Here is a 13,297-nt window from a genome sequence, read left to right on the forward strand (position 1 = left end):
AGGTTTCTGAATATGAAGACATGCCTTTATCTGCTTATGAGGATTCAGATGCAGAGGAATCCATTCCCTCAGCTTCCCCTCCAGAGGAGTTTTCTTTTGGTGAAACCCTACATACTTTAAGAGAGCATTTCCACTGGGAATGCCAGGATTATCCTCAGTCCAAAAAGAGACTCAGAGAATTTTTAGAGCTGCCACAACATAGACCTTTAGCTATCCCTCCTGTTCTGGATGTTGTCGTTGATGTCTTTATGGAATCCAGTCTAACTCCTGATCCTTTAGCCCCTGCTCCAAGGAAACCAGACAGGTACTACAGAGTCCCTGACTCTCACAAATTTCTTTTCAAAAATCCTGCTGACCCAGAGGTCATTTTCCAAGGGCCTAAAGGAATAAAAACCACTACAGCTAAGAATCCCACCCCTTCGGACAGGGATTGCCGAGCTTTAGACAGATGGGTAAAAAGGTATACACCTCTGCAACTCTCGCCATTAGGGCATTGAATTGCCAGTTTCACATGCTGAAATACCGGCAACATACTATGGAACTTATTAAGCAAAAATTATCTACCTTTACAGACTGTGCAGAAAGTAGCGTTACAGGAGCTTATGCATTCTGCCAGCCAAGTCAGCAAGCATACCTTGCAATGTGGGTTTGATGCCCTAGAAGCATCTTGCAGGGCAACAGTCACTGGTTCTGTATTGAGAAGGCATGCTTGGCTTAAGGAGCAGACCTTGCCAGACCATGTCAAATCAAAATTACTAGATCCTCCTTTGAATAAGGACAATCTGTTTGGCACCAAAGCAGAAGAGGTTCTAAAAAAGATGCAAGAAAAAGCTAAGTCTATGCAGACAGTCAGAGTTCTTGCAAGTGCAGCCTCCAAGATTCATTAGGCATTGCCCCTTGAAACATTGGTCCTTTCCAGCCCCCTGAAGGCCATCTCATACTAGACCCAAGGGGAAACAGACCGCCCAGATTACAGTCTCAGGGTATGCAGAGATCTAAGCAATGGAGTACCTCCACTTCTAAAGCAGGGAGTGCTAAGCCACCCCCTTACGGAAAGAATTCACAGTGACTTCTCAACTCCACTCCTCGCCTCTGCCCAATTGCTTGTGCCCCTAGGAGGAAAATTGCCCACCATGCAAAAAAATGGACCTCCATCACCAAAGACAGATGGGTCCTCAACATTGTATCCCAGGGGTACAAATTTTACTTCCACACACTGCCAACCCCAAAAGGGTTCCCAGACCTTCCTCCAAACCTGTGGGCAGAGGCAGAAAACCAAGTTCATTCCCTGCTCTCCATAAGGGCAATTCAACCTGTTCCTGCAGAACAGATAGGTCAAGGGTTTTATTCCAGACTCTTCCTGGTACCCAGAAAAGGGGGCACCTGGCATCCAATCCTAGATCTTTCCATTCTAAACACCTTCCTGGTGGTACCAAAATTCAAAATGCTCACCCTTCAGCAGCTTCTTCTTTTGCTATTGAAAGATGCCTGGTTAGCCACCCTAGACCTAAAAGAAGCCGGTCTGCACACCCTATCAAGGACTCGTGCAGGAAATAAATACGTTTCAGGGCAGGATCTATGCATTATCAGTTCTCTGCACTTCCATTTGGCTTATCCACTGCTCCCAGAGTCTTCACAAAATGCCTGGCTCTAGCCATTGCCTTTTGCAGACAGAGAAAGATTCAAATATACCCTTACTTTGGTGATAGCCTAATTCAGGCAGGCAGACAGGAAAAACTGTTGCAGCACCTGACATTTGTACACTATCAACAAAAAGAAATCAAAACTAGTCCCCAGTCAAAAGGTTGTGTTCCTGGGAACAAGCTTGGACACAGCATCCCAGATGGCATTCCTTACTCCAGAAAAACAATCCTATCTAACAGGCTACTTTGCTCAAATGGTCACCAGAACCCAGCTATCCACAAGGAAAATCCTGCAGGCTCTAGGGTTCATGCCCTCTTGGTCAGTCTTTCAGCTTTTCCCGGTTAGGGGTTGCCACAGCGGAACTCCGGTCTGCTAATGATTGGCAGTAGATTTTTACATGCCGAGTTGCCGGCCCTGACGCACAACCTTCAACGAAGGTACGCCCATTCACGCATGTCTCCACACAGAAGACGCTCTAGCTGAGAATCGAACAGGAAACGTCTTACTGTGAGGCGACAATGCTACCGCAGCACCACCACTCATTCTACTAATTCCATATGCCAGACTGCATATGAGGAAACTTCACTGGTACTTAAAGCCTTTGATGCCAACATTCTCAGGACCTGGAAACCATCATACTTTGTCTAAGAACAAAGTTTCTTTGGTGGGCATCAGCATGCAACCACAACAAGGGACTAACTTTTACACAACCCCACGCCGCCCAGACCCTAACCACGGACACATCAGACTATGCCTGGGGGCACATATGGACGACAAGTGCATTCAGGGCCACTGGAGCCCAAGTCAAATTCATCTGCACATCAACCAAAAAGAGATGCTAGCTGTTCAGCAGGCTCTGACAGCTTTCAAATCCCTACTCTCACCAGGACCCCTGCTAATAAAAACAGACAACACCACAGTTATGTGGTACATCAACAAGCAGGGGGGGAACCCACTCTTACCCACTCTGCATGCTAGCCATGACCCTGTGGAACACGGCCTTGGACATGCACGTCCATCTGCAAGCTCAATTCCTGCCAGGCAAACAAAACTCTCTGGCAGATGACCTAAGCAGAATTCTACTAGACCCACATGAGTGGCAATTAGACCCCAGCACTTTCAGCCTTCTAACCCAGAAATGGGGGACCCCGGAGGTGGATCTTTTTGCCTCCCCCTGCAATCACCAGCTCAGGAAATTCTTCACCAAGATACCTCACTGCAGGGCCTGGAAAGTGGATGCTCTATCCTTCCAGTGGGTAAACCTCTCAATCTATGCATTTCCCCCTCTGCCTCTACTTACAAGAATATTACTCAAGATGATAGTACAGACCAAGGGCAGTCCTGATTGCCACAGACTGACCATGCCAGCACTGGTACCCACTACTGCTCAGCCTGTCACTGGGGCCACCATGGCACCTACCCCAGATTCCAACCCTCCTCACTCAGCAGGAGGGACAGATCTTGCATCCACATCTGCAAAGCCTTGCAGCCTGGCTTATCCCTTGAATTCTCCCCAGTGACCAGCCTGAGCAAGCAGGTGCTGGAGGTCATTCTTGAAGCCAGAAGACCCAGTACAAGGAAATCCTATGCTGATAAGTGGAAAAGGTATTGTTCCTGGATTCAGTCTAAAGGAGCGGACACAGCCCTGCCCTCCTTACCTCTAATCCTGGATTACCTAGCAGATCTACTCCACAAAGACCTATCCTTCTCCTCCATTAAGACCCATGCCTCTACCATCTCAGCTCACTACAACACTGAGCCATCTCTCTTCTCCCACCCTCTCATCAAATAGTTCCTGAGAGGGGCCATCAACTTAAGGCCACCAAGGAGAGCCCCCACCCCTGCTTGGGACCTTATCTTTGTACTGGAAAAGCTCATGCTACCCCCCCTTTGAGCCATCAGCCTCAGCAGAGTTAAAATTCCTCTCTTGGAAAACAGCCTTGCTTCTGGCCATCACCTCAACAAGAAGAGTGTTTGAACTACGAGCACTTATGGCTGTGGAACCCTTCATTATTTTTCATGCTGACAGGGTCTCCCTCAGGACTAACCCTACTTTTATGCCAAAAGTGGTGTCCATTGTAGCTCTCAACCAGTCTGTCCATTTGCCAACTTTCTTCCTTAATCCTCAAAATAAAGGGGAAAGGATCCTGCACTCTTTGGATGTGCACAAACAGCTCAGATTCTACCTTGATAGGACAAAGCCCTTCAGGAAATTTGACCAGTTACTAGTCAGTTTTGTACCAGGGGCAGAGGGCAAGGCCATATCAAAACAAACAATTTCCAAATGGATAGCACACTGTATCCATTTCTGTTGCAACCACCATGGGAAACCAACCCCTCAGAGGGTCAGAACGCACTCCACCAGGGCAACTTCTACCTCTACAGCATTCCTCAGGGAAGTCCCTACCAGAGACATTCTGGAAGCTGGCACCTGGAGTTCTGTTCACACCTTCACCAAACATTACCATCTGCCTATCTTTTCCAAATCCAGGGTGGGTTTTGCAACAGCAGTCCTGCAGGGCATACTTGCCAGCCCCAATTCTTCTTGACTGCCTCCACCCTTTCTTCAGCTTTGGGAATCTACCCAAGTATTATGACTGCAACAGTGAGACATGAAGAACATAGTACAGTTGTTTACACTTACCATAAATGTAGATGTTAGAGTGTATTCACTATTGCAGTCCTGGTTTCCCACCCTCCAGCCCCCATGTCTCTCTCTCTCCTTCACGATCTTTATTACTCAGCCCTTTCAGGGCTATTGGTGTTTACTTTTTACAGGTGGTGTTTTTTCCACCATAACTTAGCTCCCTATTTGGGAGGCTCCTGACATATGGGGCAAGAAAAACTGATCTAATGGCGTCAGATGCCTGAAATGCTAAGTCTCTGGTATTCGGGCCAACTGAGGGCTACCTGGAGGCAAATAACCCAAGTGTGATGACTGCAACAGTGAATACACTAGAACATCTCCATTTATGGTAAGTGTGCACAACTGTACTTTCTTGCCATGGTGACAGATTAAATGCAAGAGAAAGTTCTCCTAGTGTTTCTGTATCTGGATTGCTGAGTCCTGGTGACAACATTAAGAAAATCACTGATAGTGTCCATTTCTAAGTCCTGCTGTGGTTGTAAGCCCTGGGAGTGCACAGACTCAGATTAAGACCACTTTAATCATACTGCAGAAGAGCTTCTTCATGCAGGCAGATGTGGACACTATTCAAAGCTGACTGTTCATGCCCATGTAGGCCCTGAAGATAATTGAGCCTGCTTTCTGTGACAGGTAGAAGAGGTGGATTGAGGCATGAATTCCTTTGCATCTCTTAGTCTAAGTGAAAGCCACCATATTGACTATTTCATCAGTCTGCATTCAGATAAAGATGTTTCTGTGGACAACAAGGTGTCCATGATTTCTGAGGCATTATACCTTAATGGATCATCTTGTATCAAATCAAGAACAGGAACAGTGGGCTGTGTCCCATCCAGTTTCTGTTTGGGTGTCGTTTCTGCCCCTGAACTCATTGCAGGTTCTGATGCTAGTTATATTGTTGCTGGATTAGATCATTCACTTGGGATTCCGGGGTACAAGGATACTGAGACAAATTAGTTTTTTTCACCTTTCAAGCTGTGAAAAGGGAGCCAAGACGTGAACCCCTCCTCCTCTGGTCAGATAGCCATGCTGTGTTGTAGTACCTAAACAAAGAGGGTGGGACACACATACTTTCTGTGCAGAGAGGTGAGCATCACCAGGGCATCACTTTCATGACCACTTGCACCTCTGGGGAAGTGAGTGTCATAACAGACCCTCTTGCTACAGGTCAGTACTCTTCTGAATCTGATTTCCCAGAAGCACTACCTGATGAAGATCTCCCCAGATGATGGCACCCTGGAGATGACCTCTTTTGTAATGAAGAATGTGGTTGTCAGCCCATTATTCTTGCTTGATTCGACCAGAGGAGAGTTGACTGTGGATGCATTCCCACTTAAGTGGCAGTGCAGATTCCTTTGTGCTTTACTACCTTTTCTTTTGATTGCACATCTGCCAATAAAATTCAAAGAAAAAGAAAAAAAAAAAGAAAATTCATCCTTATTTTCTCATGGCATAGAAGGGGTGTGATTTCAGGCTTTTTAGTGTCTGGTAATACAGGAGTCTTTTCCTCATCAACCTAAGGAATTTATCCTGATTTGGGGCAACAGATCTCCACTTTTGGTCCTAGTTGCTCTGATAAGATTGTCTAATCTTATGTTTTGTTTGCAAGCTTGCTGAGGTGATAGGGAATACCAGAAAAATGCCTACTGGATGTGCACATGTGCACACACACACACACACACACACACACACACACACACACACACACACACACACACACACACACACACACGCATGCACACACTGTGGTTGAAGACGCTTGAGCAGTTTCTAACCGAGTCATAGTGATCAAAAACGTCAACAAAAAGTTTATCAGTTACAGTCTCTTAATTAAAAATAAAACCAGTAAAAAAAATATGGGTGCACAGTCTTGCCAACACTCCATGAAGGGGGTATGATCTGTGTACCCCCACTTATTATAATCAGCTGTTAAAAGATGTCTTATAGGCTCATAGGTGTTTACTAGGCTAAACAATCCCAGGGGCCTTTTTAAGCCTAGCCACGCATCCCAAATATCTGACAAGTTCTGATCCCACTCCACAAAGGGGGAGCCACAACATACCCAGGGAACTACTGCCCCATTAGCCTGACGAGCCTGGTCTGCAAGGCCATGGAACGTATCATCATGGAACTCATAAACAAAGACACTGGTAATCTCCAAACTCTGGACCCTACCCAGTTCGGGTTTGTAAAAGGCAGATCATGTCTCCTAAACCTGATTTACTTCTTTGAAGCAGTCACCAAAGCCATAGGTGAGGGTAAGGTGGTTCACACAGCTTATCTAGATCTCGCCAAGGCTTTCGACACCATCCCCCACTCTGGAATTATAGATAAGCTCACTAAACTAGGTATAAATCCCTATGTCACAAGATGGATTGCCAACTGTCTCACGGACAGAACCCACACTGTGAAAGTAGCAGACTCCAAATCCGACTTCAGATCAGTGACAAGTGGAGTACTGCAGGGTTCGGTCCTGGGTCTTCTCCTGTTTGGTATCTACTTCTCTGAAGTACAGGCTAACACAGAAGGTCTTTGGCTAACAAAGTTTGCAGATGACTGCAAACTAGGAGCCATAATTGAAACTCCTAACGATGTGGACATACTACAAAAGGGCCTCACTGAGACAGATGCCTGGTGTCAAAGCCATTGCCTCAAGCTCAATGCCAACAAATGTATTGTCATCCCCTTTGGTAAAAACTCTGTACCCATGAACTACCACATAAGTGGTAGTCTACTTAATGCCGAAAGTGTGATAAGAGACCTTGGGGCACAGGTGGACAGTAATCTCTCCTTTGATAATCATATCGCCACAGTGGTCAGGAAATCCTTCTATGTGGCTCACCTCATCACAAAAGGTTTCTCATCCAGAAAAAAAGAGGTCATTGTTCCCCTCTACTCATCAGACCCATTATAGAGTACAATGCCCCTTTTGGTATGTACCTCACAAGACATCTACAACAACTGGAAAGGCCACAGAAATACCTCACAAAGAGGATTACTGGCCTCAAACAGATGCCCTCATGAACCGTCTCAAAAAACTCCAGCTTTACTTCGTCACATATTGCCTACTCAGAGGCGATCTCTGCCTAACATACAAAGCTATGTCAAACCCAGAGCTGTTGGACATGCTCCGCTTAAAGAAATCCCAATCCCTCCGACCTACACGCTCTAGGGACCAAAACCTTGTCACCACAATAAAAAGAACATGCTGGAAGGATAGATTCCTGTCCCAGAGACTTCCCATACTCTGGAACAGACTACCTATCTATGTCAAACAGAGCTCTTCATTAGCACTCTTCAAGAAAAATCTTGATGATTGGATGGGAAATAGGAAATTCACCCCAGGGATCACTTCTGTGCCTCTGCTCGACAGGGGCACAGGAAAATAATTTTCTTGGGTGGCGAAAGCCAGGGTACCTTTTTGGCTAGGCTTATATAGGCCCTAGGGCTAATAGCCTAGTACCTACCTATGAACCTAAAGTGTAAGCATGGGCCTGGGAGATTTATAAGCAGACGCCTGGGAGATGAACCATTTATAGGTTGCCTGTGTCCATTAGAGACATAGGTGTCAAGCCAGGGAGGAATTTCCTGTTCCCCATCCAATTGCCCAAGTTGCACTTGAATTGGGTTAGGGAGGAACTGTGCTTCACGTGGATGTGGAGCCTGTTCCAGAGATGGGGGTAGTCTCTGGGATACATACCTGTCTCTCCAGCAAGTCCTATTTATGTCACAGGCAAGGTTCGAAGAGTCTTGTTTGGCATCTGCTTTTCTGAAGTAAAAGCCAATAACAAAGGGCTCTGGCTGACTTAAGTCTGCAGAGAACTGCAAGCTAGGAGCAGTCATTGACTCCCCAGTGACTTAGCCATCCTTCAGGAAGGTTTGTCCCAAATAAATAACTCATCTCAAAAACATGGACTGAAACTAAATGCCAAAAAATGCATTGACAATACGCCCCTAGTAGTTAGTCCAGTTGTTTGGGATTTGGGAACTTATGTTGACAGTGGCCTAACCTTTGACCAACATGTGGCCATTGTTATAAGAAAGTCCTTCTCTGCTGCACAGCATATAAACAGAGGGATTGTGTCTAGATCTAGGGATGTCATTGTCCTCCCTATACTCTGCTCTCATTAGGCCAATAATTGAATAATAATGCCCCCTTTGGGATCTATCTGTCTAGACACATGCAGCACCTGGAAAGCCCACAGAGATACCTTACTAAAAGGATCCAAGGCCTAAACAACATGTCATACATAGACTAACTCAAAGCCCTGACACTGTACTTGGTATCCTACAGACTGTGTCTGGCATACAAGGCATACTCCAACCCTTTATTGAGAGATTTACTGCACATCAGCAAGTCAAATGGCATCAGAAGTACTTTGTGAGTCTTCTGCAACATCAGTAGGCTGGTTTGGAGGGGCTACTACTGCTGTGGAGCAGACTTCCCATCCACATAAAACAAAGTTCTTCCGTATCTGTATTCAAGAACAACTTAGATCTTTGGATGGGAGACAGAAAATTCACCCCAAGACTGCCCCCCTAATGGACAGAGGCAACTCCTAAATGCTGTATCCCATGCATGGTTCCCCTCAAATTATTTATGGTATGATCCCACTTGTTCTCATTAGGAGCAATATGTAATTATTGACAATGGGATGGGTGAGACCACTGTATAACCAAATGGGATAGGTTATTTCGAGCACAGAAAGGGAAATTGTTTAGGCTTAAAATGGCTTGCAAGGGTAGCTAGCCTAGTACATACTTATGAGCGTAAGTTACTTTGTATGAAGTTTGTGTGACTATGTCTTGATTTACATCCAAGTTACACATAGCCTCCCATTGTAAAGCTTCTTTTGGTTGGCAGTCCTTGGAAAGTAGGGAGTCATAGGATCCTGTACCTATGAAGTGTCTGCTCTGCTTAGCCAGAGAGTCTTAAAGTTAGATTAATCAGTTATATGAGGTACTAGCAATAAAGATTCATCTTTGAGATGCATGATGCAGCTGTAGGATATCATGCCTTCCTGGAATTCCTCCAATTCCTGTTTAGTATGACAAGAGACCATATTAAAGATCTGGCTTATGTGTTACTCCAGAGTCATCTGGTTCTTGTGTCATAGAAGAACAGAGCAATGCCTCAGTGGCTCCACCTTGAGTAGGGTGAAGCAGGATGCTGGAAAAAGTTTGCTGATCAGTTTTAGTGCTAGGAGACGGGAGTGATTTATGTCTTCATCATTAGGGTAAGTGTATCACATAATTAGTGTGTACTACCATTAAAAGTTTTTATTCTGCTGTTTCAGTGACACATTTCAACAGCATTTTTAATGCAGGTTGTAATAGTTCCTGATAGATTGGGAGCTGTATGAGGAAGTGTTTGACTGATAGCTTGCATTATAGTTTGTATCATTGTATCATTCAGCTGATCTGTTGTGTCTTTATTAATTTATGTTCAGGTTTTACGAGATTATTTTCCATCAATCCTGTCCTTGGCACAAACCCTGCTACGGTCTGCAGACCAAAGTGCTGTCTCTTTTGGTAGTATGATGTATAAACATGCATTTACAGCATTTGATTCCTACTGCAAGCAGGTGAGTTTTAAAAAGTATGTAATGCATTTTTTTTTGTTTTGTCAAACTTTTAGAATGTTCTTTAGAAATTAATTTTGCAGTTTCAGCAGAAAAAAAATGATGTAGTAATGCCTTTCAATCTGATGTTGTCAATTTTCATTTTATCCTTGATGTATGGGTTTGGTTGCAATAATGGAACCATCTCAGCTGTTACTACAGTTTGCGCCAAGCAAAAACTCTCAAGCTTCACCTTTACTCACATTCCTTCTCTCCCACGTATCTCAGATCTTGGTTGCCACTTTTCCGGACAGTCACGTTTTGGCAGAGCTCTCGAGTTTCTATTTTTAGGCTTTGGTAATATTTTCTTATTTCTTTTGAGTTTTTTCACTATCCTTTCTCTCATTCTTCCTCTACCCATTGGCTACCATTTTTTTGCTCTTGTCTTGTATGCGCGAGTATATTTATTTACTATCATTGTTGATAGCCCCTTTCTTTACACCTTGGTGTACTTCTTCATAGGTTCATAAGTGTGTACTAGGCTGATGGCCCTGGAACCTTTACAAGCCTAGCCCAAAAACAATTTGCCCAGGCAGCATGCCACCCAATGTTAGTTCACAGTGCCCCCTATCCAGTAGGGCAACTGGAATGATCCCTGATGTGAACTTTAACCATCCACTCATCAAGATTTCTCTTGAAGAGGGCCAATGAGGTGCTGTGCTTGACATGAATGGGAAACTTATTCCAGATTATGAGCAGTCTTTGGGAGATGAACCTGCCCCTCCAGCATGTTCTGTTAATTGTGGTAATGAGGTTGTGATCTCTGGAGCATGTGGCATGGGGGGGATTGGGATTTCTTTAGGTGTAGCATTTCAAGTAGGGCTGGATCAGACATTGCTTTGCAAGTCAAGCAGAGATTACCTCTAAATAGGCGATAAGAGACTGAGAACAGCTGACGTTTTTTGAGTCTGTCCATGTAGTACGTGTTTAAGGCCTAGTAACCTTTTCTTAAGCTATCATTGTTGATAGCTTCCTTTCCTTTCCACACACACAAAATCACCTGTTTTCTATCCTTCTCAATTTTCTACTTTTTCCCCTCCATGTGTGATTGTGGGGTATAAGTGTCTGCCTTCCAGCCTGTATTTTTCTGATGGCTGAGAAAGTTAAGGCCCCTTCTGGCTTTAGAAATGCCAGACGTTTGTCCACAAGATTCCTTCATCAGATTTACACTTACTTTGTGATATTACTTGGGTCTTGTGCATTTGCAGGAGTACTGCAGTATTTGCCATGGGTTCAGTCATAGAGCCCTTGTTGAGAGACGTAATAAACTCATCATGAAGGGATTGATCCCATCTGCCTTTGATGAAACCTTATCTACTACAGACAAGAGTAAGACAGATATATCCTCCCCTTCATCCTCATCTTCCTTGGAGAAGTGTAAAAAGAGGAGCTGGTCAGTTCCAACTTCTCAGTCAGCACCGTAATCCAAGAAACTGAAATCCTCAGATGTTCTTCGTGTTTCACTGTTGCTGTTTTTACATTTGGGTTATCTGCTTGCAGGTAGCCCTCAGTCGGCCTGATTAACAAAGTCTTGGGTCCTGCGTCAGTTGCTCTCCCTTCTTCCATGACGTCAGGTCATCAGGGGTATAAAACATACAGCCGACGCCATTACACCAGTCTTTCTTGCCGTGCGGTGCCCGAAGCAGAAGCAGTTCGCAAGTGCCGGTCGGCCGACTCCTGAAATTTTCGTTTTCAAGTTTCAGAACTGAAGTCTTCAACTAAAAGCTAAGTACCCGGTTGAGGAAACTTTTTCTTGCTCCTTACCGATGTCAGTAAAAGTTAATAATTGCATTACTTGTGTGAAATACCTCATAAAGATTTTCATTCGTACTGTATTCCTTACCTAGTCCCTGACCACAACGTACCTTGCTGTCAGTTTTGTGCTTTATTTAATCAGCGCACTGTCCATCGTCGATATATTTTCGCCTCTAAATATTTCGGTTCTGGGTTTAATTATCCAGAAATGTCATCAGTTAGCCATCCGACTACTGGGATTCCGAAAAAACGCAAAGATAAAGACAGAGACAGGCCGCTGAGGTCCAAAACTGCCGACGAAGCTTCTCCTAAGCCAGTCGCCAGTTCGCTGGTACTCAGTGAGGCGCTTTTGCAGCCCCTGATACTCGCTACTTCTGATTCGCAGGCCTCTACTGAGACCCATTCGGAGTCCGGTATGCCGCGAGATGCTTCAACTATGGAATCCGCGGATGTCTCTACCTTGGATGGGTCCGGAGCCGCTGTGCAGGCACCGGCTTCTGAGGGTGTATTCAGGCCTATGGGCTTGCATATTAAACCGACACCTCCTTCTTCTCTTAGGCCTAAATCTCGAACCATGCCTAAAAAATCGACGCCCAGGCCACATGCTCAGGCCTCTATGCCTAAAAAACAAATAAGAATAGCTAAAGATCTAATGACTCTAGTCAGGGGTAGCCAACCCCCCATTCTGAGAGGCCTAGGACTGAAGTGATTTATGAATCTTCTGACCAGGATTCTGTTTCTTCTGATTCTTCTGATGATCTGGATTTGCCTTTATCTACTTATGAGGATTCTGATGCAGAGGACTCCATTCCCTCTGCTTCCCCTCCACAGGATTTTGATTTTTCTTTTGCGGAAACCTTACATACTGTAAGGGAGCATTTCCACTGGGAAAGCCAGGATTTTTCTGATTCAAAAAAAAAAAAGGCTTAGGGATTTCTTACTCCTACCTCAGCATAGGCCTTTAGCTGTCCCTCCTGTACTAGACATTGTTGGTGATGCTTTTTCGGAATCTAGTTTGGCACCTGATTCCTTGCCTCCTGCTCCCAGAAAACCAGACAGATACTACAGGGTTCCTGAGTCACACAAGTTTCTTTTTAAAAATCCTATTGTGGATCCAGCGACTATTTCACAGGGGCCCAAGGGCATTCGGGCTTCTACTACTAAAAATCCTGTCCCTTCTGATAGAGACTCCAGAGTGCTGGATAGATGGGGTAAGAAGGTTTACACTTCTGCAACCTTGGCCATTAGGGCTTTAAACTGCCAGTTTCATATGTTAAAGTATTGGCAACATGTTATTGGATTGCTTAAACAGAAAATGATGTTGATTCCAGACTGTGTGGAAAATAAAGAGTTACAGGATTTAATGCATTCTGCTGAACAAGTTGGAAAACATACTTTGCAATGTGGTTTTGATTCATTATAGGCCTCTTGCAGGGCCACTGTTACTGGGTCTGTGCTCAGAAGGCATGCTTGACTTAAGGAGCAATCTTTTCCTGATCATGTTAAAGCTAAATTGTTGGATGCTCCCTTAAACCAGGACTGCCTGTTTGGCAACAAGGCTGAGGAAGTGCTTAAAAAGTTGGAAGATAAAGCTAAATCTATGCAAACTGTTAAAGATTTCTTACAAGTTCAG

General features: G+C 44.6%; 1 protein-coding gene across 3 annotated transcripts in view; it reads left to right on the forward strand.

Moving 5' to 3' along the window:
* The window catches only part of FANCD2 (FA complementation group D2), a 1,694,389-nt gene that overhangs the window by 431,549 nt on the left and 1,249,543 nt on the right, over positions 1-13,297 (forward strand). For all 3 annotated transcript variants that reach the window (XM_044077594.1, XM_044077597.1, XM_044077595.1), the window contains exon 16: positions 9,739-9,873. In XM_044077594.1, coding sequence (XP_043933529.1) covers positions 9,739-9,873 — 135 coding nt within the window. The remainder of the gene's footprint in view (positions 1-9,738; positions 9,874-13,297) is intronic.

The sequence above is a fragment of the Protopterus annectens genome, chromosome 7.part0, assembly GCF_019279795.1.
Source record: "Protopterus annectens isolate FY-2018-M chromosome 7.part0, PAN1.0, whole genome shotgun sequence".
Lineage (NCBI taxonomy): Eukaryota > Metazoa > Chordata > Ceratodontiformes > Protopteridae > Protopterus > Protopterus annectens.